We start from the raw sequence: 26,246 nt of genomic DNA on the forward strand, positions 1-26,246 counted from the left end.
TTTATATTGAGAGGCTTTGTTCTAGTGTTGTCCCAAATACATTTTATTTGTATAACTGCTGACTCTTTTCATGCCCAGAAGGCTGGCATCATCTTCCTAATACCCAGACCCTTTCTCTTGGAACACCAGTACTCTTCTGGAGTTGTCAACTGACTTTTAAGGTCCCTTAAGGCAGTTTCCAATCACACCAGACCAGGGATCTCTGTACTTTTCAGAGATAACTCTCCCTGTCTGACTGGGCAGGGAATCTTCTCTCTAGATCTATCCCCTTTCCTTTTGGCCTGAACAGGAGTTTTCTCTGCTAATTATCCCCAGTACACCTGTCTGTGTTCAAACTGCTCTCAGCTACTGCTGAATTCAGACAGCATTGAGTCAAGGTTGAGATCTGATTCTGTCAGCACTAAATCCTCTTTATTTGTAAAAGGTCTCAGTACATGTCTTTTCATAGTAAAGGCAGGAATCTGACTTCTCAGCATCCAGCTCTCAAAATACTTTTTCTGCTCAGCTGATACCAACCAATCAGATTGCCTTGAGCAGCCTGTCACTCTGAAGAATTAACTCTTCACACTTGTTGGTAGAGCACTTTTAAGCCTCTTTAAAAGTGCAGCCCATCACAGTTGTATTTTCCATTAAGCAGCATTTAACAAAGTATTGTCGAAGATTGGAAAATACTGTGCCCCTGAAAATACTTGCTTTCAAGGTCCAGAACATGCAGTTACTATTAAAATATTTCTACCCTACCTTTCTCTTGAAGCTCAATGGGGCTTATAATTCTAACATTATACATAATACAGTAAAATCCTGTCCAAGCAGCTCCAAAGTGGCAAGTTTTTGTGACCCCTTACACCAGATCTACAGGCAAGATACCTGTCCATCTCCCCAGCAAGATCCATCCCCCCCCTTCATTTCATGATCCTTAAATTGCCCTCTCTGGTAGTCTCTTGTATAACAACAGAGAATGGCCTAGAGATCAAGGCAGGGTTTTGCTACCCTGCAAACAGGCATTCCTACATCAGGGTGCAGTTTTACCACCACTTTGCAAACACAATGTAAAAGGAACACTTGTAAACAGGATAATGAAAATAAATTATAGTTGCCCTTCAGCAAGAATTTATTGTCTCTCTTTTCAAAAGAACAGTGTACCATAAAACACATGTGTGAAAGTCAAGTAATGTTGGAGAGCAATCTCAGTTTCCTCTTGGTATGAACATTTACCTCTAACTCAGATCTTTTTCCTTTAGAAAGACACAGTGTATAAAAAGGGAATCCAAAATTTAAGCAAGACCCTTATAAAAGTCTAATATGACAAGGCAGAGCTGATAACATTTATTACTTAGAATGAGTAGAATTACCCACTTGCCTCTGGAATGCTCTAGTTTTGTAACATGTGCTGGAGACCTGGTTATCTTTACAGTATAGCTGCTGCTCCTTGTTCCCCAGAATTGGCTCCCTCACTAGAGAAGAGTAGTATTAAGTAATCATCACAAGTCATATGTGTACGATTTGTGCCCAAATCCTTCGTGGAGGTTCAGTAGTGGTGTAGGGCAGCATCTGCATCATTAAAATGTTTTCACTTTGGGGCACAGAATTACGGCACAGTGCATCATGTACACTGGGATTAGATCTCTTGTCTAACAGTGTTCATAAATAGCAGATTGTCACGTTCATACAAGACATAGGGCTTACCTCACTCAGATTCTATGTATGGCAGGTTTCAGCTGATTTAGCAGAAAACCCTCTAAATTGTTCCATTTCTGCCTAAACACTCTGCCTTTTAAATATGTTCTCCTTGCTGCCTTGCTTCATTTTCACACTCAGTACTGCTGGATAAAATTACCTTTGTGGTCTGGTGGCAATTCTGCTGTTCCTGCGACTGTGTGACAGCACACTGTAGCACTCTCCTCAGCAATGAGCAGCCAAGCAAAGATTCTTTAAATAGGAAGAGGGGGCTAGAAGCCTGGGATAAAAGAACTCAAGGAACAGAAAGAAAGGAAGAGTGGACATGAGTATGGGCACTACCAAGCCTTAGACTGACTGAACTAGACAAGATGCTGCGGGATTGTGAATGGAGTGTTTATTAACAAGCAACAACTTTGAGGTCTCCCTATTCAAATAGGGACCAGGACAGAGGGTTAATCCTTCTCCCCACTCCATTCACCCAATTTCAAAATGCCCCTCTGAAGCTCCTACTTGCCTAACTAGGGGAACATAAAAGCAATTACAGGTTTCCTCCAGCAGGGTAACTCCATGGAGTTTTGAGGTTGAGAAATTGGGAAGTGGGAAGAATTCACCCCCACTCCTGATCCAAAAATAAGAACACCATGGCTGCCATTTACCAATAAAAACACTTAGGATGGTCTACTTTAACATTAGGTATAAAACATTAAGGAAAATAGCCATTTGATCAGGGATGGTAACAAAATGCTTAAAGTAGCCATTGTGTTAACATCACCTGTGATGTTCACTGGTTAAACATGAAGTCTTTTCACAACTTAATTCAATATAGTAATATATATCAAGCCAGTTTTAGAGGGTAGCTAGGTAGGTCTGCAGTAGAAGCGTTATAGTTGAGCTAGATTTGAGCTGAATCGTTATTAAGCCAATGTATCTTTGCTAGAAGAGATAGTATTCAAAGAATAGCAAACAAGAGGGAGATATACTTGAAAATCAGGGGCACTAGCTGCAATGCATGCTTAGAGTTCAAGTTCCCAAAGAAGAAGAAAAAAGGAAACAGAAAATGAAAACCTGCTAAGGGTCGCACTTAGTGTGATTCTACTGGATCTGATGATGATTGGAATGTAGAAAGGTATCAAATATCTGACTTGTTAATAAAACTTTCCTGAGAAGTTGTTCCACACACACATCCTAAGGGTAGCACTGGGTTATAAATACAACAAGAAAATATTTGTTCCCCACATTTAAAAATTAGTTGTGTTCAACTGCTCCATGTCTCAAACTTCAGAGGTTGAGAGGTACACCAAAAGATCAGACAAGTACTAGAATCTAAGGTATAGCACTGTCACTCAGGATGGATGTTTAATTAATCCCCCGTTTTACTTCTCCCAACCCATGAATTAATGCCCAAACAAGGAGTGAAGCCAAGCCTGGAACTCTTCTCAGGGGGCTCTTCGTGAGTCCAGGTATCTGCTCTTGATACATTCAAACAAGCCACTGTCTTATAGAGTTATTTTTCATTCCTTCAAGTTTTGTCAATCAGTCTATGTCATCTTCCCAAGCTCTATTTTCTTCTGAATGACCTGAGCTGAATGATAGATCAAAGAGTCAATGAGTCCTGCAACTGGAAGAAAGAAGAAGCAAAGAAGTAGGTTCAGTCTAGATGTTTCATACTGAAACAAAGAATGCATTCAAACAGGAAATTCTTTACATGCACGATTGCTGTGTTAGAAAAGAAACCATAAGCACCATCTTCAAAAAGTAGTAAATCTCCTCTCAAAGGATTAAAACTATGAAATCCTTCTGACCAGGTGGGTGGAAGTGAGAAATCAGGAACACTATGCTGTAATAGTTCAACTGCCTACCTAGCCAATCAATATTAGGAGGGAACAGCCTGGAGAATCAACTGCTTGGGTCTCAGGTATTTATGCTATAGTATCCCACAAGCTTCTAAAGTTAATAGTTCTTCCAGTTAGGGATTAAGAGTGTGCTAGAATAAGGTTGCACTCTATCTGAAAGAGGAAGCTAATAATATGAAGATGCTATTAAAGCCAAACCGTCGGACAGATTCTGCTTTATGTCTTGCAGCAGCTTCCCCAACTTCAGCTGGTGCTCTAGTAACAGCCTTAACTAGATGGTTGTTTATGTTTTGATCACATCCAGATTAGACAATTACAGTGTGCTCTGCATGGGACTGCCTTTCCATACTTTTTAAAACTTTCTATTAGCACAGAATGCTGCAGCCAAGAATGTTGATGGGTAAGTTACCAGGAACTTATCTCACCACTTTTGGAAGAACTAAGCTAGCTGCTTTCAAAGTGCTAGTAACTGCCTTCATGTTCTTTGATCTCAGTCCATTTAGGGCTTTAAAGGTCTGCTTGCTCCCACATGACCCTGCTTGGAAATTAAGGACCCCTGGTAAGGTTCTGTTAGACATTCTGGTTAACCATGAAGACAGATTCAGGTGGGTAGCTGTACCGGCCACCTGACCCTATTTCAGCTCAACTTATGCATCTTGCCCCTGCTTAATGGCTGCCCACCACCCTCTCTTTTCCTGTAAGCAGGACTTACAGGAAAAGAGGAGATTCTATTCCAACGTCTGTATCTGAAGAAGTGTGCTTGCACACAAAAGCTTAGACTTTGAATAAAACTTTGTTGGTTTTAAAGGGGCCACTGGACTCAAACTTTGTTCTTTGGCTAACCATGAGGGAGGGCCTCTTCTGAAGTAGCACCTAAATCATGGGACTCTCCATGATTGCCAGCTGTCAATTATTGAGTTTCAAGGTTAAACTATGAAGATAGATCCAGATGTGCAGACATGTTGGTCTGAAGCAGTAAAACAGATTAAGTCTAGTGGCACCTTTAAGACCAACAGAAGTTTATTCAAGGGATGCGCTTTTGTGTGCATGCACACTTCTTCAGATGCACAGAAATGGAAGCTAATGTTTCTTATATACAGGCAGATACCTGTACATAGGTTAACAGCAAATTAGCATACAACTTAATGAAGATGTTTTGACATATGAAAATACTTTTCTTCATTAAGTTGCATGCTAATTTGCAGTTCACCTACGTAGAGGCATCTGCACACACACACACGTGAGAAGTTAAATTTTGTTATTATGACAGTTATTATGTTATTATGACATCATAACACTAATGTTATAATCAAATTAATACATTTGCCAGATAGCATACCTTTCCTTGATTCACAGTATTTTAAAACATCTGTTAGAGTAGAATGAGTTCTCTACAGATTTAACAGGAGCCATTTTTTTCAGTTATGAATTCTGGGTTGTGTTCTGTGGCTCTGCTTTGCTACCTTGACACTTTCTTCTGGTTTAAGGAGCCACTACCAGTGGAATGGCCTGTAGAAGCCAACACAATGTCTTTTGGGTTTTTTAAGCCTTAATGAAATGTATCAGTTTTTCTCCAAGTGCAAACTCCCATAATTTATATCACCATTCTCAAACTGACTGGAATTCTGCAAGCCTCTAATAAAACTTTCACTTATCACTCTAGCAGCTGGAACCATCTGTCAAAGTTTCCTCTCACCCTAAGCCAGAGATGGAAAGACCCCTTGTCCAAAAGGCAATGCAAAACAAATTACAAAAATACTCTCTCTCTCTCTTGGCTTGGCTTCGCGAACGAAGATTTAAGAAAGGTGCAATAGTCCACGTTTGCTGCAGGGTCGCTGGTGGCTGACAAGACCAATGTGGGACAGGCAGGTCCGGCCACAGCGGCTGCAGGGAAAAGTCTGATTTAGGGTTGGTCCTGTAGCAGTGCGATTCTTCCTCAATCTCCTTTTGTCCTCAAGACCAGCTATGCGTGCGTTCTCAAAGGAAGAGACAGCCTGGTGGATGGTGTGCCTCCATGCTTTGCGATCTGAGGCTAGGTCAGACCACTGGTGATGGTTGATGCGACAGGTGCTAAGGGATTTCTTCAAGGAGTCCTTGTACCTCTTTTTTGGTGCCCCTCTATTTCGATGGCCGGTGGAGAGTTCGCCATACAGGGCAATCTTGGGAAGGCGGTGGTTTTCCATCCTAGAAATATGCCCTGCCCAGCGCAGCTGCGTCTTCAACAGCAGTGCCTCGATGCTGGTAACCTCCGCCCGCTTGAGGACTTCAGTGTTGGTCACAAAGTCACTCCAGTGGATGTTGAGGATGGTGCGAAGGCAGCGCTGATGAAAGCGCTCAAGGAGTCGCAGGTGATGACGGTATAAAACCCACGATTCGGAGCCGTAGATGAGGGTTGTCATCACAACCGCTTTGTAAACATTGATCTTTGTGCCTTTTTTCAGATGCTTGTTGCTCCACACTCTTTTGTGCAGTCGGCCAAATGCACAGTTTGCCTTTGCCAGCCTGTTGTCAATCTCCTTGTCGATCTTGGCATCTGAGGAGATGATGCACTCCAGGTAGCTGAACTGCTGGACTGTCTTCAGAACTGATTCACCCACAGTGATGCAGGGAGGGTGATAATCTTCCTGGGGTGCAGGCTGGTGGAGAACTTCTGTCTTCTTCAGACTAACTTCTAGGCCGAATAGCTTGGCAGCCTCTGCAAAGCAGGACGTCATATGCTGCAGAGCTGATACCGAGTGGGAGATGAGTGCAGCATCATCAGCAAACAGTAGCTCTCGGATGAGTTTTTCCATTGTCTTGGAGTATGCCTTTAGTCGCCTCAGGTTGAACAGGCTGCCATTGGTGCTACTAGAGGGAGATACTAGAGGGAGAAAAATACTAGAGGGAGAATAATTCCCACTCTAGCCTAAAATGGTATCTGCCACCAGTATCTCCTTGACTATTTTTCCAACTGCACCAGAGTGGAGACCAGGTTCTGGGCTTCTCTGGGAAGTACAGGAAGGTCAGCTCTGCAAAGTTGACTTACAGTCTGAGTTTGTTACCAGTAGGTGGTTGTGTCTAAGGCTTCTGTTTTAACTAAGTATTTTGTAAGCCATAAGCCTGAACCAAAGTTTTTACTGAACGAAACTTGTAGTGAATCAGAATGCTTTATGCCATCTAACAGCCTAGATCTTTATCACTAGGAGATGTTTTCTTTCTATTGCTTGATAGACAGGGCAGTGAATCCAAATTCAGTTCATAGACCAAAATTCACACCATCTTCCTGTAAGTATTTCCCTCAGATGCCTTTTTCCAATGTGGAAAAAAGTCTCTCCCATCATCCCTACACTTCCAACACTTATATTAAATAGACAATACATTTTTATCCTTCCTACTTCCTCTAAGAAGCTCAGAAAGGTGTACATGGTTTTCCCTTCCCTGTTTTACTCTCACAACAATCCTGAGAAGTAGGTTAGGTCAAATGGCCAGTGAGCTTCATGACATCAAGGGAATTTGACCCAGAGTGTTGTAACCAGGGCTTTTTTTGAGCAGGAATGTAGTTCTGGGTGGCTTGGTGTCAGGGGGTGTGGTCTAATGAGATCCTACTGGGCTTTTTCTAAAAAAAAAAAAACCCTGCATAAAACAATGGTGATGTCAGGGGTGTGGCCTAATATACAAATGAGTTCCTGCTGGGCTTTTTCTGCAAAAACAAAAGTTCTGCTTGTAACCATTACACAACATGGTCTCTCGAGACAATGTTGTCATACTAGTCATGATTCTTTCCTCTGCTTAAAAATCCTCGTCTCTTTTACAACATACCAGGGTTCAGAACTTCTATGATCACATTTTTACAAGTTAATTTTCAGGCAGAGAGAGGCAATGCAAACATTTTCAATTTTTCAAAAGAAAATGTACCTGTAAATATCCCTCCAATGATAGCACAGACTCCAGTGAGAAAATGTGTAAAAGACCTACATGGGGGGAGGGAGAGGGGGGAAAACATACTTAGGTTACTATACAGTATTTTTTTGAAAAAGACAATATTTCATACAAATACAGAGGATGAGTATTGCCTGATGAACAGTTAGAGGAATATTTTAATTCTTAGTTGAACAGTTAGTCTCACACAGAACCCTGGTGGCTCAAAGATAAATTTGAAGAACCATCTCTATATTCAATCTATTCAGATTGCATAATCAAATCAGATGCTCTCAGACGGCTGGTTTTGAGTCTAATCGGCAGTTTGACTTTTAAAAAACCTATTTGCCTTCTGTGTCCACTGAGACTACATGCAATTTCTCTAAGAAGGATTTAAGAGACATCTGTGTACAGAATCTGAAACACATAATTACTGCTAGAAACATAATATGGTCATTTGTCTGAAGTCTGTGGTTTGGATCCTGAAGTAAATTTCTATTTCTATTAATGGAAGGTGGGGGGCCAAATCCCCCCTTCTGCTGCAGACTTTAACTCTCATCTTATACTATTTGGGGCTGTACTGAGAGGGAGGAAGTCCCATTTTGCTGACAGAAATTACTCCTGTCAGCAGAGATACTGCCATGGGTTCCAGTCTATGTCTGTAAATAAGCTATAAAATAAATACTGTTTTCTTTTGGGTAGGCAGCCTCAGTTTTGCATCATGTTCCAGTTCAATGTTACCTGTGTTTCTCTGTTAGTTTCACCATCATAGGAGACAGCTCGTAGAGCACAAATACACCAGGTAGACCTTGGTCTCCAATCAGGCCATTTGCTATTTTTTCATGCCGTGTTACTGAAAACTGGTTTGTTCTCACCACCTAGCAAAACATAAGCATGAAAAATAGCTTAAAGAGTAACAGCAAAACAGCCACACGGTCTTTATGATGTGTCAAAATCACCACACATTCTATGAGCTAGAAGCATTGTTGGATACACTTTACCAACTCCTGCATATATATGTACACACACCCTATCCAACTTCTTCAGACAATCTACAGGTATAAACCACTGCCCTTATATACATTCTGTCTTCCTACTATTCTCTGTTCTGAAGAAACAGTCATGGAGTTGTAGACTCAGTCCTCCCTTTCAAAAATCTCAGGGTGTTGATTTACACTTGGGCAAATCCAAAGACTTGCTCACTCATCAGACATGCAAAACTGACTGTGATTCCCTACTCACCACTTTATGATGTTCTGGTCTCCCCCTCTCCAAATGAGAAAAACACTACAAATATATATGGCACAGTTGTATATTTAAAATAATAGACATGGCTCTTACCTCACCATCAACCTTCATATACACTGTTGGGACCACTTTTACAAAATACTGAAACATCATAGAACCTAAGAATCAAAACGCAGTATTAACAATCAGCAAAGAAAGTAAATGACAATGACTACGTATAATTTTAGTTGAACCTCCTAACTGCTGATATCCAAGAAGCAAAAAGTGAAAGGCTTAGAGTATATGTCTATACATATACACACAGAGAAATGCTTTAAAAGTTTCATTAAAATGATGGTCTGCTTATGCAGAATTTAGTGGACATGGGGTAAGAAAGAATTTGAAAGAGATTATTAATAAATGCAAGCTACTTTAACAGTGGCGGGGGGGCACTGAATCCCTTCCTCCTCTTGTGCTAAAGTTCCAATCCAAATTGGGCCCCTACAAAACTTTGGAATTGAGTATCTCATTGAGGCTATCAGACTTTGGCCACAGTATGAGAAGACAAGACTCATTGGGAAAGTCAATAATGGTAGGAGAAGTTGAAGGCAGCAGGAAAAAAGGAAGATACAACATGGCATGGATTGCCTCAGTAAAGGAAGCCATGGCCTTCAGTTTGCAATACCTAGGCAAACCTATTAAGGATAGTATGTTTTGGAGGTTGTGGATTCATACGGTCATCATAAATCCAAAGCAACTTGAAGTGACATAACACACATACACATCCACACACCCCTGACATTCTGCTGCCAGCCCCCCTGTTGGGATCAAGTGTTAAATGCAATATGTAGTTTGGGCCTCAGGAGAAAGCTGCCAGTTGCTAAGCATAATACTATAAATGTGACAATTTTCATTAAGGTATAAATACACAACTGGTGCAGCACCATAAACTTAAGCTACCCCCAAATCCCCCTGTGCTGGTGTGTGGTCTTTATTTTATACAAGAGCTTCAAAGCTTATCCAGCTTCAGGCCAGTACCTTGCTCTGCTATGACGACTGTCCCATCAAGCGGGTTCACAATGCCAGGATAATCCCTCCCAAAGGAAAGATGCTTGATAAAATGTGTCATGTTTATCTGAAACAAAGGCTACCATGTTCAAGCAGAAACAGCAAATGTCACGGTAGGTCCAGACCCCTACCAACAAGAGTGAACACACATTTTGGCCAACCAATAAAGAGAGAGGTTTCCCTTTTTTCTCATTTAGATTAAAACTGGAGATAACCGAACTTGAGTTCATTCACTAATTCAGGACTCCCACCCCAGAGCTGAACAGGGACACAGAATTCTTATCTCACTTCTGCCCCTAAGCATTCCTTCTATATTCTGATCTAATCTAGCTGATTACAATGTACATTGTACCTCTGCAGCCTGACTCCTTTGCAACACTCTCCCCACCTTCCAAATGGAATATAAGGACTCGGGGACCTCCATTCTGATTCCTATCTTATGAAGGGAACTTCAATTCTCAGAACCTTCTATCCTGAAAATCTTGTTGGTCTTTAAGATGCTACTGGACTCAGGTCTAGCCTTTCTTCTCATTGTGGCTGGGATGTTTAACAGGACCAGGATATTATCTCCAGTACCTGCTTATACAAGATGAACACAAAAAACATTATTCCCCTCCAAGGCAACTTCATAAATATGCTACCTGAGGGCAGAAGTCATACTAGAATTACACGCCTCTCCCTATAATTATATTCCCATTCTCTCTCTGGGGAGAAGCAGCCATCAGAGAAAGAAGATAGGTTGTTTATATTCACTGGCATACATAATATCAAAAAGGGTAATAATTCTTGCAGAAGACAAATTTCTATGAAATTGAGCGTCTGAAGTAAGGAGTTCATGATAGATGCCTGGTGACCCGTTGGAGTTTGGAAGCACCAGTGTGAGGTTCCACATAATGCTGTCTTTTAAATCAACAACAGATAAAAAGGACAGAAAACAATATCTGAACTAAAATTGTTTCCACAGCTACAGATCCTTTCAGTCTTGTATGAGCAAGGCAAATAATCTGCATTCACTTAGTTCGTATTCCTTCAAATATGGATCAAATCAAATCTCTTCTATGCATCCCCAGGAACTTACATTATCAAGTCCAAAGCTCTGCAGATCATGAACTGTAAGAAACAGAAAACAAGACCAGTTTTGTTAGAATGCTTCTTTTTAAGGATAATTACAAATTTCAGAACTTCACCATCACCAATGATTTAAAAAAATTAAAATTTGCCCTCTTCATACCAAGATTTTCCAAATAAAGGATCTGACACCCTTGTGCAAAGGGAAAATATTTCCTTCATTTCTACTCCACACTTAGGTAATTAATCTAAAGATAGCATACCTCTTCCATCACCAGTGACTGGATCAAGGGAATACCCAACCAGCAGTGAAGCTATCAAGAGTATGGGTATGTGGGAAAGTTATTGGATTTTCCCTTAGGTTGACAACTAAGAGAAGTCTGCTTCACAAGTTTTGCAGAGGCAAAAAGCATTTTGCACTATGTGTATGTGCCAGAGCCAATAGCAAATTCCACTCTGGCACATACATTTACATAATGTGCAAACTCAAGTTTGTTGCATACACGTGAGGTGTTGATGGTCACAGATCTCTCCCAAACTCCGACCCCAGCAGTCCCTTCTTACCTTGGAAAAATTGACTCTCAGGGTCACAGGTACCATATAGTCTAATGGTAATGTAGGTCAGGCGGCTGACAGGAGAAGGGAGTGAAACTGTCCTTTTGCCTCAAATGAGCTGGCGACTTGCCTCTTCTCACTGCAGTCTACCGACCAGCATAACTATTAGTCCACATAGTTCTTCAATCCCAGGAATCTCTAGATTTATTCAATATCACAGGTGTTGTCAGTACTAAACTTGATGGCCATAATTCATATATTAGTCATGAACTTTATGGCTATTAGCTCTGGTTGAGATTGTAGGAAGGGATCGGTTCCAATGCTGGAGTGCAACTCCTGACCCCACTAAATATATTCTTTAATAAAACCTCTGCAACACACCCTTTAAAAATGAGTACTACTTTTTGCATACCCATCATGACTAGGAATGAATTCTTACCACTGTCTCTGCACATTTGCATTCTCTGTATTTTGTGCATGTATTCTCTAGGATATTCAGTATTCCTAACGGTTAGTGCTTAAAACTTTCCTGCTGGGATTTGTTTCCATATCAAAATGGAATTTTGTAGGCAATTAATAAATATTACAGTCTAGGCTTCTGTGTCACTCAATCAGAAGGGCCTAACTTGCCAAACTTTTAAGCAGCACATAGTTTTAGAAGGAAAAAATGAATTGGTTAAATTACTGACAGTACAGAATTAGCAAAGGAAAGAAGTTGACAACACTTACTCTCAACAGCGTGCACTGCAAAAATGAGCAGAGTTAAGAAAAGAAAAAGAGAAACATTCAGAGCTCCATACTGAAAAGCAAGGATGCAAAAAACCTAAAAAGCAGTATTTTATGTTACTTTTGCTTTCACCAGGCCACCAAAACCCTGGTTGTCTCAACTTATAAAGGATCAGAACACCACACGGGCACTGCATGCAGACTCCCAAACACATGTTTGGCCAAAGAACCCAACAGAACATTGTGCAGTGTTACACAGATGCACTACTGTCTACCAATACAGCTGCAAAGGCCTGCAGAGAAAGCCAACAAGCCACATAACAAGCTGCATGCATGTGCTTGTTCAGCCCTTCAAAGGATGAGCCTCCCCTTGCCATAGTCAGTGAAAAAAGAGAGCTTCATGGCTCACAGGACTCTTAATGCAGATCATTCAGCCTGTAGCAAATTAGAGAAAATAGGAAACACACCAGGAATCATAATTGATCAGGTTTAGCTAAGTCTTATCCAATTGCCTGTCTTTTCCTGGTCAAGCAAAGGCTTCCAATGTTTCCTATCACAGTAGGATGGTTAAACACAGGTTAGGTCTAGACACAACACATGAAGAATGCCAAAATTCTTTTGCTTAGGATCATACACCTCTAATCAACTAACATTCAGCTGAGGGGGAAATGGGCATGATTTCAGCTGTTCAAATGTCAAAGGTGTGAGGGGAAATTCAAAATGCTGCAATTCACTGTCCAGAATAACGTAAATTCTGATTGCCTATATTTGCATAATATAATCTTGCTTTTATTTTCTCCCCCTCTCCCATATTTTATTTTGGCAGATACTAGTCTGAAGGAATAGTAGTATGCAGCAGATAAACTGTTCCGAAGAGGCATGAAGGCAGCTGAGCAATATACTGGATGCTTGACCACTGAAGATGCCTTCAGACCCACTGAGGTATAATAGTAAACACTTAAACTTCTCTGCACAACCACAATGACAAAAAATATGATCTACTGTAATCTTGCACACTCTTAAAATTTAAGCAGCCTATTCGACTTGCTGTGTACAGAATTGTTACTCAGGCCCTAAAATGATAAATCAGATGTTGGGGTCCTGTACTTAAAAAAAAAAGAATGCTGCTGACTCATGGGGTTTACCAGAGCAGTTATGTGGATTAAAAATTGCTCCAAGTCTTTGACCAGCCCAGAATTCAAGTATGTAATTCTCACCAATCCCAGCAAGACAGTGTTAGCAAGTGTTCCAACATTTCTAACATTAAGATACTAGTCGAAGAAATGGCAACAGCCCCCCAGATTAGATGCTCCACCCTGTCAAAATAACCTACAAATAATGAAGGCATATTCACTGGAGTTATTCACAGATATCTATAACAGGTCTTTACTCTACCCATGTTGTAGAATCTCAGATGTTAATCAAGTACAAGTTACATTATTTAGACAAAAGCATTAGTCTATGTGATAATCTTGGAAAGGGTACAAAAATGTTGGTTCATGATCATTGTAACCGAAATAAGCTGGTTTGCACGGAGAATCTAACAATAGAACGTCAAGAACAAAATTTCATAAAAACGAAGTAGGAGTCAAGTGCACCTTTAAGTCCAACAAAGTTTTATTCAGAATGTCAGCTTTCGTGTGCTCCAAGCTTACGTTCTGTCTAAAACTTTGTTGGTCTTAAAGGTGAACTTGATGCCTACTTTGTTCTACTGCTTCAGACCAACACAACTGCCCACTTGAACATTTCATAAAGTTGAAGATTTTAGGTTTGAAAGATTATGGATTTTTATGGGAAATATAGCTGCAAGTTTTCATCACTAGTGTGGTTACTAGAACTCGACTGGGATGGTACTTGTGGAGTACTTGATAAAAGACAAGGCAAGAAGAAAATGTGGAAGAAAGGGCCCCTATATAATACAGCCCAAAATTGCTACTTCAGTGGACAGGGGAAACAAAAAATGAATGAACAGATGAGACTTGTGGTATGACAGATAAGTGACAGGACAGAAAACACTTCATAGAAGTATAATAAGAAAAGCTATTCAATACCAGTTACAGAGATTTTGATGATGTAACAGGAGTGCAGGAATGCAAATCACAATATAGAATATCCAGCATGGAACTGGAGCAGAAACCTTCCAACAATGTTTTTAAATGATGTGTTCAAGCTATCACACAGGTGTGTGGGGTTGGCCTATTCTGAAAATCTTATAGAACCTCTTACCTGTATCAAGTTAGTTGATCTATTCTAACATTTAGGTCACAATTAATCAGACTGGATCTGTACATTCAAGTAGGATCTCTCTACTGTTGCTTGTTGGCAGGAAACGAGGCCAGAATGCTCATGAAACTCTGCCATAGCACACAATAAAGACATGAAGGAAGGTTTCTGAATTGTAGACCTAGTGAGCAGGGGGACAAAAAAGGAAACTCACAAGTCTCACGGCTGTAAACCGGTAGCTGCCATTCCATAATACCCAGAAGCTATTTGTTCTGGAATATGAGCCACTGTGATGTGGTGGTTAATAGGACAAAGAAGAGTAGGTTTTTATATCCCACAGTTCTCTATCCTAAGGAATCTCAAAGCACTTTGCAATCACATTCCTTTCCTCTTCCCACCACTGGCGCCTTGTGAGGTAGGTGGGGCTGTGAGAGTTCAGAGAGAACTGTGACTGGCCCACACTCACCCAGCAGGCTTCATGTGGAGGAGTGGGGAGTCAAATTCGGTTTTCCAGATTAGAGTCCACTGCTCTTAACCACTACACCATGCTGGCTCTCTCTAGAGTGTTGGGAGTAGGATTGGATGGTCTGAGTTCAAATGATCCTTCTGCTGTGAATTATATTGGTGGATGATATTGCTGGGCTCTCTTCTCTGGCCACAGTCAAAACTAAGGATCTCTTGCTTGAATGTGCAGATCCAATCTGATCATTTGGAATAAACTGCTTAATCTACTCCAGGAAAGAAGCATTTTCAATTACATCTCTCAACACAATCTACTTCACAGGATTGCTGTGAGGATAAAGTTCAGAGGGGGAAACTATTTGCTTTAGTGGAAGGCTCTATAATTAACAGAAAAGAACTTCTGGATCCAACCCAGTAGGCTAATATATCAAGCTGTACAATTAATCACTGGCAAAAGGAAGCAAATACTTGAATAGAAATTTGATTGTCAGAATGATTTAAAAATTCACAGGGTAACATACCCAAGACAGAACACAGGCTATTGACAAAGGAGTGGCTCTGTAGCAGAAAACCACTGCCCCACAGTATCAGATGTTAAGACTTTATTAGATACATCTTCACACAAAAAACAATGACAGTGATACCATTTCCAATATTCCTCTGTAAAACATTTCTCTATTTCCAGTTCCTCACTCAAACAATGCCACTACCATCAAAAGTTCTATCTGATGTAGCTCATGAGCATCATAATGCTTCCAGCTACTAACAAAAGAGAAGACAGGGCAAGAAACTATTCACATAATGCAAGTGATCTTACCATGAACATGCGACTGTTGAAAGCTTTTTCCTGGTGCAAAATGAAAATTGCCAGCTACCTGTAAAAGACATTCACATCTTATTATAATTCCCAGCTCTACTTCAAAACTGGTTGCCTGTTGTGTTCCGAGTTCGCTTCAAGGTGTTGGTACTAACCTTTAAAGCCCTTTATGGTCAGGGACCTGCCTATCTACGGGACCGCCTTTCCCCACATATCCCCCAGAGAGCACTGCGATCAGGGACAAAAAATCTGCTGTCTGCCCCTGGCCCAAAAGAAGCCAGGCTATGCGCAACAAGATCTAGGGCTTTCTCGGTGGCAGCACCAGAACTTTGGAACACCCTCCCAGAAGCTATAAGGGCCCTGCGGGATTTGTCGGCGTTCCGCAGGGCCTGTAAGACCGAACTGTTCAGACAGGCTTTTCTGGTTGACTGAAAATGGGCTGCCACCGGACATCCTGCAGAAGCTGGCGATCATAGTCAGAACCCACTACCGCCAGACTGGATTGAGACAGCGCAAATAGTTTTAAACTGATAAGTGTATTATGGTTTTATATGTTTTATGGAATTGATTGTTTTTATGATATTGTAAGCCGCCCTGAGTCCGCTTGCGGAGAGGGCGGGATATAAATGTAAAGTAATAAATAAATAAATAAATAAATAAATAAATAAATAAATAAATAAATAAATAAATAAATAAATAAATAAATAAATAAATAAATAAATAAATAAATAAATAAAATGGGGCTGTCCCTACTACATTTATTGTGTACCTACAGGATTTTTTAAAAATATATACATAATTTAAGAATATGTTTTTGCTTTCAGAATGGGTACAGCCCCTTGCACTACCTCATTTGCATGTCTACATCTGGCCTCAAAGCCCCTCCCATGCACCTCAATTTATGTCCCTTTTTCTCTGCTCCAAAGGATCTCTTCATAGTGCCTCAACATGAATCAACCGCATCAGAGAAGTTAGAATCAAAGGTCCCTAAACAATAATCAAATGAGTAATCAAGACCAGATTGCAATTGGAAGTGTCCACTCCACAGAGAATCTGTAGAGGAGGCTTCTGACTGATGCTGGCATTCCATTTTATAAGATTAAGTAAGGTACAGAAATGGTTTCCATTGTACCATAGCACAGAAAAACCTGCCTCTACAAGATATCAGGCCATAACTTGTTGGGCCGCATTGTCCCATAAGCTAAACACCTTGCATTATTTGCTCACTTTTGCCTCCAGGTAGTATTATTTACACATTACCTATCTCATGTAGTGTGCAACACTCATTTATAAACTCCCATAAAGGTGGAAAGTCTAGGATTGTGGAAACACTAGAAAACATATTGTATCTGGGTTTTCTGGGTTCCACATTTTCTTAGACATCTTTGGCCCTATAATTTCTAAACCCTGCGATTAAAATACAAACAAGCCCTTAACTCACTTTGTTGACTTCTAGAAACCCATATACTTTGCAGCCCTCATTTTTCTGCTCCTGCATTTTCTGGCTGAAGCCTTCTCTTTTGCATTGTTCTATGGTGTCTGGATTCTTGAAAGCCCAGCCTCGCCTCCTATACGCTTCTCTCACATCATCACAAGTATTACAACATCTGCAAAAAAAGAAAGAAAAGAATGCACTTCCATTCAATAAAGTGAGACAAAAATACTCATAAATTAGCAATTAAAATGTTAGATTAGAATCTGGGATGCCCAGATTCTAATCCCTCCTGTGTCACAGAAGCTTGCTGGGTGACCTTGGGCTAGTCACTGTCTCAGCCTAGCCTACCTCACAGGATTGTGATGAAGATAACATGGAGGAGAGGGAAAAACAATGCATGTCATTCTCAGCCCTTGAAGGAAGGACAGGAGAAAAATGTACTAAACAAATAAGGAACAGTTGCACTTCAAAGCCTGCCAATGCCATTAATTAACAGTTAGGGTTTATATTGAAAAATATCTGTTCTGATTTTTTAAAATGGAGTGCAAAATCCTGGGGAGAAGGAGTTATTTTACTATGCACCTCATGGCCACAAAAACAGTATGGTCTACTAGTTGTCCCCTCCAGAGAACTATCATCTGACAGAAGTTAGACAATGCTGGACCAGGAAAAAGAAAGACATCAGGACAAATAAATTTGCTCTGTTTTCAGGGATAACAAAAGAAATTGAATCTTATAAGTCTTGGTACTTCCAGGGGTAAAGTGGAGATACACAGGAGGGATATGGTAGAATGTACAAATTCTCTCTTAATCAAGGAGGAGCCAAAGGGATGGAATATTGGATGCAGAGCTATCTTTAGAGGACTACCCTCAGTCACTCTAATTCACTATGTTGCTCTCCTGAAGAGCAGTGAAGCCTATACTTCTAGGACAACTCCAGACAAGATCCCAGCCTATAGAAAGAGTATATCTTCTTCACCCCAAACAGAGGCTGGAATTCCTAATGTGTCCCCTTGACAACAGGTGTGAATATGGAAATCTCTCCAGCATTAAAATTTTACCCCTGGAAACTATTTAGAAGATTTTCCCCATAAGGGAAACAAGGCAGCTACTCCTATACAGAATTAGGCATACCTACTATTGAAACTGATGGGCTTGTATGCATTAGATCAGGTTGTCAAAATTCAACCCTTCAGCTTTCATCTGTGAGACAAAAGACTGCCCATTTGTCCTCTTTGCCATTTAACTACAAAGATCACAGTATCATTTTCAACCCAACTCCTGTGTCAAGAGGACTGCAAGGGATGTAGTCCTCAACTACAAGTGACCAAGGGACCACTCCTGAGCCTTCCTAGAAAGATCAGGAGGTACAGCAATGGAGTCTCCTCCCCAACCCCCACCTCTTTGCCTCCAGGTCATAGTGAGGGAAGCAAGGCATACTTGATGTCCTCAGACTCGGCTCCATAACAGCTTTCACAACGATCAGGATCTAGGGAGTTGGGGTCAAATAATATCTCCTCTTCTTTTCCTAGCTCTGAAATAAAGACAGACAAATACCTGTACCAGCAATACAAACAGACTATAAGCAAGTATCATTGTAAATCAGTTCCTAATAGTGCTGATACAGATTTAGTTGTTAGGCAGCCCAAAAAAAGCAATAAAATAAAAAATTGTGACACAAGAATTGATTTATGATAAAACCAGCTAAGGCCATAAAAGCAACATCAAAATATTCAGTAGCCTAAAGCGATATTCACAAAACAGTCTTCAGGCTGATCATGAAAACAGCTAAAAGATGGAAAAGTCTCAGTAACAATGAATGTTTTGGCCTGGTCCTGACAGATACCAAGGTAGGCACTGAAAAAGCCTCAAGGAGGAGGGCATTCCAAAGGCAAGGTGCCAGCACTGAAAAAGCCCTGTCTCTGATTGTCAACCATCATTCCTCTGTAGGCGAGTACACAGGAAACAAGACTCGTAAAGAGGATCTTAGCTAGTGGGCTGTACAATACATGTGGATGCTTCAAGCACCTCAGTCCCAAAATATGCTGAATCTTAAATGTAAGAAGTAGCACTCTGAATTTTCAGAAACAGACAAGCAGGCAGTATAGTTCTTTCAGTACAATGTAGTACAATGCCTGGCTGTCATGCTTTGGACCAATTGGTGGTTCCAGTCACTTTTCAAAGAAAAAGCCTCATAAAGCACATAATAGTGATCATCACATCCAGCTTAGATTACACCACAGATCACTGTAACCAGATCATAGTTTTTGAGGAATGCCAACAGTTGGCATGTCAGCTGAAGGCAATAAAAAGGCACTATGGGCCATGGAAGAGGCTTGAGCCTCCAATCACAACAGTACCCCAACTACAAGGCTGCTCCTTCAGAGGAAATACAAGTCCCTCCAGAACTAGCTTACTTCTCAGTACTCAAGCAGCTTTGTTATTGACCAACAGCTCTTATCTAAATTGAGCTCATTTACTGGAGCACCATCTGGAACTGGCCAGTCAACTAAGCAGAACCTCCAAAGCATGGTGCCCACCCAACTTAGCGAGCTTCTCCTAAGGGATATCACAGTCAATGGCAGTGAAAGCCATCAAGAGGTCTAGGAGAAGCAACTGGGAGGTACTGCCACTCTCCCAGCAAAGATCATCATTCATAATGATGGTCAAATCAAGGTCTGAATCCAGACTGAAATGAGCCTAGATAATAATCTATCTCTGCCAAGAACTCCTGAAGCTACACAGCCACTACCCACTCTCTGTGCAACCACAAGCAGTAGCACCTCTCAAGCTCTTGTGCAAACAGTTTAATGCTTTAAATCAGTTTAAATCATGTAACACACAATTAAATCCCAATTAGCATTGTGGGTCTACAATATTGTTCCCACAGAAGAACAGTGTATAACCATGTCTTTCTGCTTCTGGAGTCACATGCTTGCCATCTTTATCCAAGCGCTGTTTGAAGAGATTATGTTCAACGTCTAGCTGCTGCTCTCCAGCAACATCCATTGCATCAATGCTCAGATCTGAAGAAAAAGAGACCACAAATCAGAACATATTGCTTGAGATCTCCCTTGATGCTTGAACACTGCAACTCTGGTACACGCACCATGTTATCAGGGTGGAAAGTGCGGAATATAGAAATATCTCAGCAGAACAGTCCAATTGAAGTTAAAGGGGAAATAAAAGGGGGTTACAAGGGGACTGAGAAATACTATGATTCAGAAAGAAGTCTGAGAAACTTGAAAGGAACAGTAAAACACTTAGCCCATGGTAGCCAGGCATGCAAATGAAAAATCCATAGTTCACTGGTACAGCACACAGCCTCTGCATATAAAGGTCTGGGATTATACTCCAGTTAAAGTCTCTCAAACAACAAATCTGGAAATCACCTATGCCTGAGACACTGGATAGTCCCAACTAGTTAGAGCAGACAACTGTGATGGAGCAATGACTTTGTTAAATCTAGCTCCATTCGCACACTTTTACAGGGCTGTCGTGCAAGAAACTAGCTGGAGACTGTGGGAGATTAAGGTTGGATAACTCATCCAGTTTCAACTCATAGATCAATTAACTGCTTAGGTCTGAAACTTTAAAAAAGCCACTGCCTTGCATGGCTTCAAAACAACCTAGCTGTTGGTTTTTCTCCTTTTTTATATGAGAAGTATCTCATCTTCTGGCAAATCCAGGTGGGCACCTGTGTTGGTCTGAAGCAATAGAACAAAGTTGGAGTCCAGTAGCACTTTTAAGACTAACAAAGTTTTATTCAGAATGTAAGCTCTTGTGTGCATGCACACTTCGTCAGATGATAAAATGGGGTACAGTGAGCAGTGCTACATATAGCTGATGCACAGTGGTTAAGCATACAAAGTAGTACAAAGCTAGAATCCAATGGCAAAATAGTTAAATTAACAAATTGAAAGAATAATGTTTGGTCTCAATAGCATTTGCTTGGGAAAACAAGAAAGGCAATATACATGTCAGAACTGGAAAATAATGGTGAGAGTGTTACAAGGCAATAAATGCAAAGTCTTTTAATTGCTCTATTGCTCCTCAAGGCTGGGTAAACTGAGAACAGTTCCTCAGAGGTGTTCCTGTCCACCTAATTAACTTTTCAACATGTAGCATGTATGCTACTACCCACCAGCTGTATGTAGCACTGCTCAATTTCATTGTCTGATGAAGTGTGCATGCACACAAAAGCTTACATTTTGAATAAAACTTTGTTGGACTTAATGGTGCTACTGGACTCCAACTTTGTTCTATTTCTTCCAGCAAAGTTAGGAGTATTCTAAGTTGCTATGATGTGCCATGCAATGTCTATTTTTCACTACTGAACAGAACAAAAAAAAAACCAATACAAAACCCCCGGCTCCATAGAATTTACTCACAAGCACATGGCATATGGGGAAAAGAAACATCTATGTTTATCCGGAGCTTGTCTCCTCTTGATTTGTCAACATATAATTCTGGGTGAACCTAGTGACAAAGAAAATCATTCCATACAAAAAAATCAGCAGAAATTGTTCTTCAATCTTATTTTCAAAGATGTAAATATGTTCTTGTTTTCTAGGAACATCCTACAGTCAGGGTATAGGAGGAGGACAGGAATTCTTTATTTCATTGTTCCCAGCATAAAATAAATATTCTGTAACCTAAGTTACATATTTATGGATTTTTATTTGGAAGCACTGTCAAGACAGAAAGCATCTTAAGAGAATTTTCCAGCTTGTTCCAGCTGAAGCTACACTGTTCCCCCAGCTACTTCACTGTTCTAAGTAGTTCCCCGAATTACTGCAGAGGCTGAGTAACTCTCACACTGGCTGATAGTTGGCAAGGTTGTCTATCAGGCCTACTAGTTGAGCAAGTAGTCAGAGAGAAGAGGTGTATCCTTAGGTCTTACGCTTTCTGCTTCATTCTGCCAAAAAGACATCTGCATTATACTCAAGGACACTGCCTCCAAAACCATGCAAGGTACACAGGGCTACCCTTGAGATTAACCTGGAAACTACAACTGGTCCAGAATGCTGATGCGTGTGTTCTGATTAGAACTTCCATTATTTTTTATTATATTTGATTTATAGCCCGCCCTTTCCTAAATGGGCTCTGAGTGGGTAGCAACAATCAATAATACAAAGTTAAAATCAAATTCATATAATAAAACAATCTAAAAATAAAAATAGAGCCCATATTCAACCAGTGCTCCACCAGCTGCACTGGCTCAAAACTGAATACGGGATCAGGTTCAAGGTTTTGGTGCTAACCTTTTAAAGTCTACATGGCCTGGAACCAGCATATCATTGAGACCATCTCTGCTGGTATGTTCCCCAAAGAGCGTTACATTCCAGCTATATGAACCTCCTGGTGATCCCTGGCCCAAAGAGTGTCTGGCTGTCCCCAACCAGAGCCAGGGCCTTTTCAACTCTGGTCCCAGCCTGGTAGAATACTCTTCTGAGTGAGATCCAGGCCCTGTGGGATCTGATGCAGTTCTGCAGGGTTTGTAAAACACAGCTGTTCCACCAGGCCTAGGGCTGAGGGCATTGATGGGTTTTCATTTCAGATTGCCCTCCCCTTCCTCTCCTCCCTCCTTACTAGCAGATAGATTTTAAGATAATTACTCCTTTCTCAGGGATTTTATGCCATCAAATAGTTTAAATATGTTTTTGTGTTTTATCCTATTTATTGTATGCTTATGTTTTAATGGTATAATATGTTTTAAGACGTTAACCTCCCTGAGACCTAGTCGCAGGGAAGGGTAGGCTATAAAATGAATAAAATAAATAAAACAAATACACCGTGCTAGGATTCCAGAAAAGGGTAGATAGTTTGCTTTCTTGTACATTTTACTGCCACAGTGCTTTAAACCTTTCCCCCCATAAATGTATTGAATAAAGCTTGATTTTGCTTTATGGTGTGTGTTACTTGGGGAATTTCTAAGAACCAACACAAGTACAGCTACTCAGTGTTACCACACAGGGCTGAGTCCTGTCCTGACAAGCACTATGTTAGATTTTACTTTTAATCACTATTTCTGCCTGCCCTTCATACCTCCAAGCCAGAATTGCAGCAAATGGGTTACAGCATACCTTTTGTAGTCTCTTTTAGAAAGTCTTTAGTAAAGAAGATGATGGGAAGGAGAAAGAGTGCCTTAATCATTGATGAAATACCTTTTACATGTATGGAAGAAAGTGCACTGTGAAGTCACCAATCTCCTTCTTTGATTAGGCCAATAATAACCACTTATTTCAATAATAACCACTTATGAGATGTTAAGTTCTCATTAATACCTCAGCTGTGGCCAAGTTATTATTTATTTCAGTTTTGTTTTGTCCTTCCTCAAAAGACATGCATCTCCAACCTCCATCCTCACAACAACCCTCTGAGGTAGACTAGAAATAAAGCAACTGGTCCCTTGGTCACTCTGTGAGTTTCAAGACTGAGCAGGGGAGAAAATTTGAGTCTCTTCAGTCCTGGTCAGTCCAACATATCACTACTGAAGCCTACACCATGGCAACTTAATGAAAGGTGACAAAGTAGGAGAAAGTAAATTAATCCTTTTACCTCCTTTGTGAGATAGTACTGGAGTTCTGAGAAGAAAAGTAGTAGCATGATGAGTCCACTGATTAATGTCACTGCATGCACAGAAAGGAAAGCAAACACATGCAGTTATGTATCTGACACTTTGCATGTATCTTATGAACAGCTGCTAAAACTCTGTGATTTAAAAGACGTGAAGCCTGTGGGTCCCTGGAGGGTACCTCAATGAAAAAATCAGCAGTGGTTGATAAGTTCCTCTCTTAACATTGTGCATTTTATTAATGCTTTTTCTATGCAAATATTACTTCAGTGTCAGAAGAGCTTACACAACTTGAGTATAGTGTCATGTGTATTTTCATTACACATGTACAAGTTAATAAGACATGGCCAATTGATGATTCTCATACTACAGATATATGTGACAAAATAGAAAAGCTTATATTTTTCAGACCAAGTATACTGTACACACTTGTGCATGCATCTTCCTTCCCTGAAGTAATATCTGTGTAAGAACTACATGTGTGAAGAGGTCATAAATGTAGTGTCTCAAAACAACAGAATGCTAAGAATATGTTTATGTTCAAGAAAGCAAAAATGCTGAAACACAAGGCAGATACATAGTTCATAACAAAAACCGGTAGGCAGAAATGAAAAGTGGAACAATTCAAATAAAAATCAGTGCTTTCTTGCTATTTTGTATATCTGTGTATATAATCATAATAATGTAGTAACTTTTTTTGTAATTTACAATAAAATGCAGCAGCCATTAAACTACCAAGAAGGATAATGAACTATCAAATACTGCACACATACTTTCAAGACAACTTTTAAAGTATATACTCCGTTCTGTGAAGGGATAACTTTTGAGTGGCCCAAGTTGCATTCATTATGCATCTCAAGCTCAGAACTGATTTTCAGGTCAGCATTCTTCTCTATAGAAGACTAGCCTCCCTAATTTGTACTAAGGAGCTGGAGTTTTTTAATGCAAATAAAGAAAAAGGAATAGTGTGTGTGCGGGGAACAGCCCACTACTTTACTTCCTGTGCTCGATAAATGAGTTGTGTCAGTTCCTCAGCCAAGCACCAATTGAAACACGACACTTAGAAAATAAGGCACAGAGATTATCTCTGCAAACAATCAGGTGTACTTCAAAGTTAACAGGGAAGTACAGTCAGCAGGTTGCTCCTTCTAGTATGGATTCATCCAGTATAGTGTAAACTAGATGTAAATTTCTATTCTCGTGGGAAGTAGCAGCTCTGCCATCTTAAAATAATTTTACTGAAGACTGCTTTAAAAAAACTGCTATTAAATGAATTAAATTTACAAACAACCTCAACTCAACTCCTCAACAGTAACTAACAGTATTCCAAGTTTCCCTTGAGAAACTTGATAGTCTCTATACTTGAAAATACATTTAACCATAGATGAGTTAGTTTCTAGCTTCATTAATACCACAGTTCAGCAGTTCACCCGATGAACTAAGGATGAATGGGGATTTGACTATCAGGCTTCAATCACACACACTAACTAATGCACCTTCAATCCACATTCAGTGCACTTTCCAACTGGGTTTTACTGTGTGAACTGGCAAAATCCAGTTGGAGAGTGCACTGAAATTGGATTGAAAGTGCATTATTTACACTGTGTGATCGTGGCCTCACTCTCTAATCCTAATTCTGAAGCCACCCCTGAAACAACCTGGAAGTGTTAGGTGCAGTGCGCAGGCACTTGCCCACTAACAAGACAGCTGCTGAAGTACATCTAACACCAGTTCTGAAGCAATTGCACTGACTTCATATTTCAAAGGGTTCTTTCCTTTTAAGCCCATATTCTAGAACCTAAATATCAGAAGTATCACCTCTCCCCATCTGACCTTTCTCCCACCTATGACCATCACAGCAGTTCCTCCTTTCACCTCCCCTCCTTATGCAGCACATTCTGCAGCATCAAACGGTGGGATCTAGTACATATAAAAAATTAAAGATTTCTCCAGTCCAAGTCTCAAAGCCAGATTTTCATGTGTGAATGTGCTAACACAACTGAAATTTCACATATGGATGTAGTAGCATGTCAGGCTAGGACTCCATGCTGCCAACAATCTGTTCCAATAGCTAACACTCAACCTAATTCATTTCACAGGATTGTCACTAGGATAAAATTGGAAGGAAAAAGGCTGAACTCTTGAGCTCCTCAAAGGAAAAGTGGGATAAAATGGATAGACAGATAGTACTATAACATCACTGCCTGCCTGAAACACAACACTTGTTCAGTTCAGCTGCGAGTCACCATGCAAAAAAAAAAATAGTTACAAGTGTGAACTAACCCATTTTCTGACACCAACAAACAAGCAAGTCGCCTATCAAATATACAGATTAAAACACGATCCAGTTTGCACGAGTGCAACATAACGCAGCCTATACCAATCCTACAGTGCAATAAAATCTCAGCCAGCAGGCACCTCCACTAAGAAGATACCCTAATTCCAGAGGAGGGAAAAGGCACTACCCATCATCCCGAGCACGCGCCCCCACACCCCTCACCGAGCGCGCCCCCACAGGTCTTGACTCGAAAATCCTCCAAGGTCTTCGGGAACGCATCAAACCGTTTCAGTCTCCAGAGGGACTCCATGACTGCCAGTCCCCCCCACCTCCCCTGCCGCTGACCCGGAAACAACTGTCTCCTTCCGGCTTCCAGCCCC

General features: G+C 40.6%; 1 protein-coding gene across 4 annotated transcripts; it reads right to left on the reverse strand.

Annotated features, from left to right (window-relative positions):
- Positions 1–1,074: 1,074 nt before the first annotated feature.
- Positions 1,075–26,246, reverse strand: ERGIC3 (ERGIC and golgi 3). 4 transcript variants are annotated; one of them, XM_060231059.1, is made up of 14 exons: positions 26,089–26,246; positions 23,573–23,643; positions 21,403–21,490; positions 19,918–20,037; positions 18,452–18,545; positions 17,018–17,183; positions 15,577–15,634; positions 12,078–12,092; positions 10,804–10,835; positions 9,696–9,792; positions 8,772–8,836; positions 8,172–8,308; positions 7,428–7,483; positions 1,075–3,298 (listed from the first exon to the last, which is right to left on the reverse strand). In XM_060231059.1, the coding sequence occupies exons 1-14, from the start codon at positions 26,174–26,176 to the stop codon at positions 3,219–3,221; spliced, it is 1,167 nt and encodes a 388-aa protein (XP_060087042.1). In that variant the 5' UTR covers positions 26,177–26,246; the 3' UTR covers positions 1,075–3,218. The 4 variants fall into 4 exon arrangements, with proteins under 4 accessions (XP_060087042.1, XP_060087044.1, XP_060087043.1 ...); XM_060231061.1 differs by having other exon boundaries at positions 19,951–20,037; positions 26,089–26,206; XM_060231060.1 differs by lacking the exon at positions 12,078–12,092.

The sequence above is a fragment of the Heteronotia binoei genome, chromosome 2 (genome assembly GCF_032191835.1).
Source record: "Heteronotia binoei isolate CCM8104 ecotype False Entrance Well chromosome 2, APGP_CSIRO_Hbin_v1, whole genome shotgun sequence".
Taxonomy (NCBI): Eukaryota; Metazoa; Chordata; class Lepidosauria; order Squamata; family Gekkonidae; genus Heteronotia; species Heteronotia binoei.

Coding starts and splice junctions, on each gene's coding strand:
- ERGIC3 (XM_060231059.1), bottom strand. CDS start 26,176: ATGGAGTCCCTCTGGAGACTGAAACGGTTTGATGCGTTCCCGAAGACC. Junction 21,491..23,572: donor AGTACTATCTCACAAAGGAG/GTAAAAGGATTA, acceptor CTTTGTCACTAG/GTTCACCCAGAATTATATGT. Junction 15,635..17,017: donor GGTTTCTAGAAGTCAACAAA/GTGAGTTAAGGG, acceptor TGTCTTTTACAG/GTAGCTGGCAATTTTCATTT.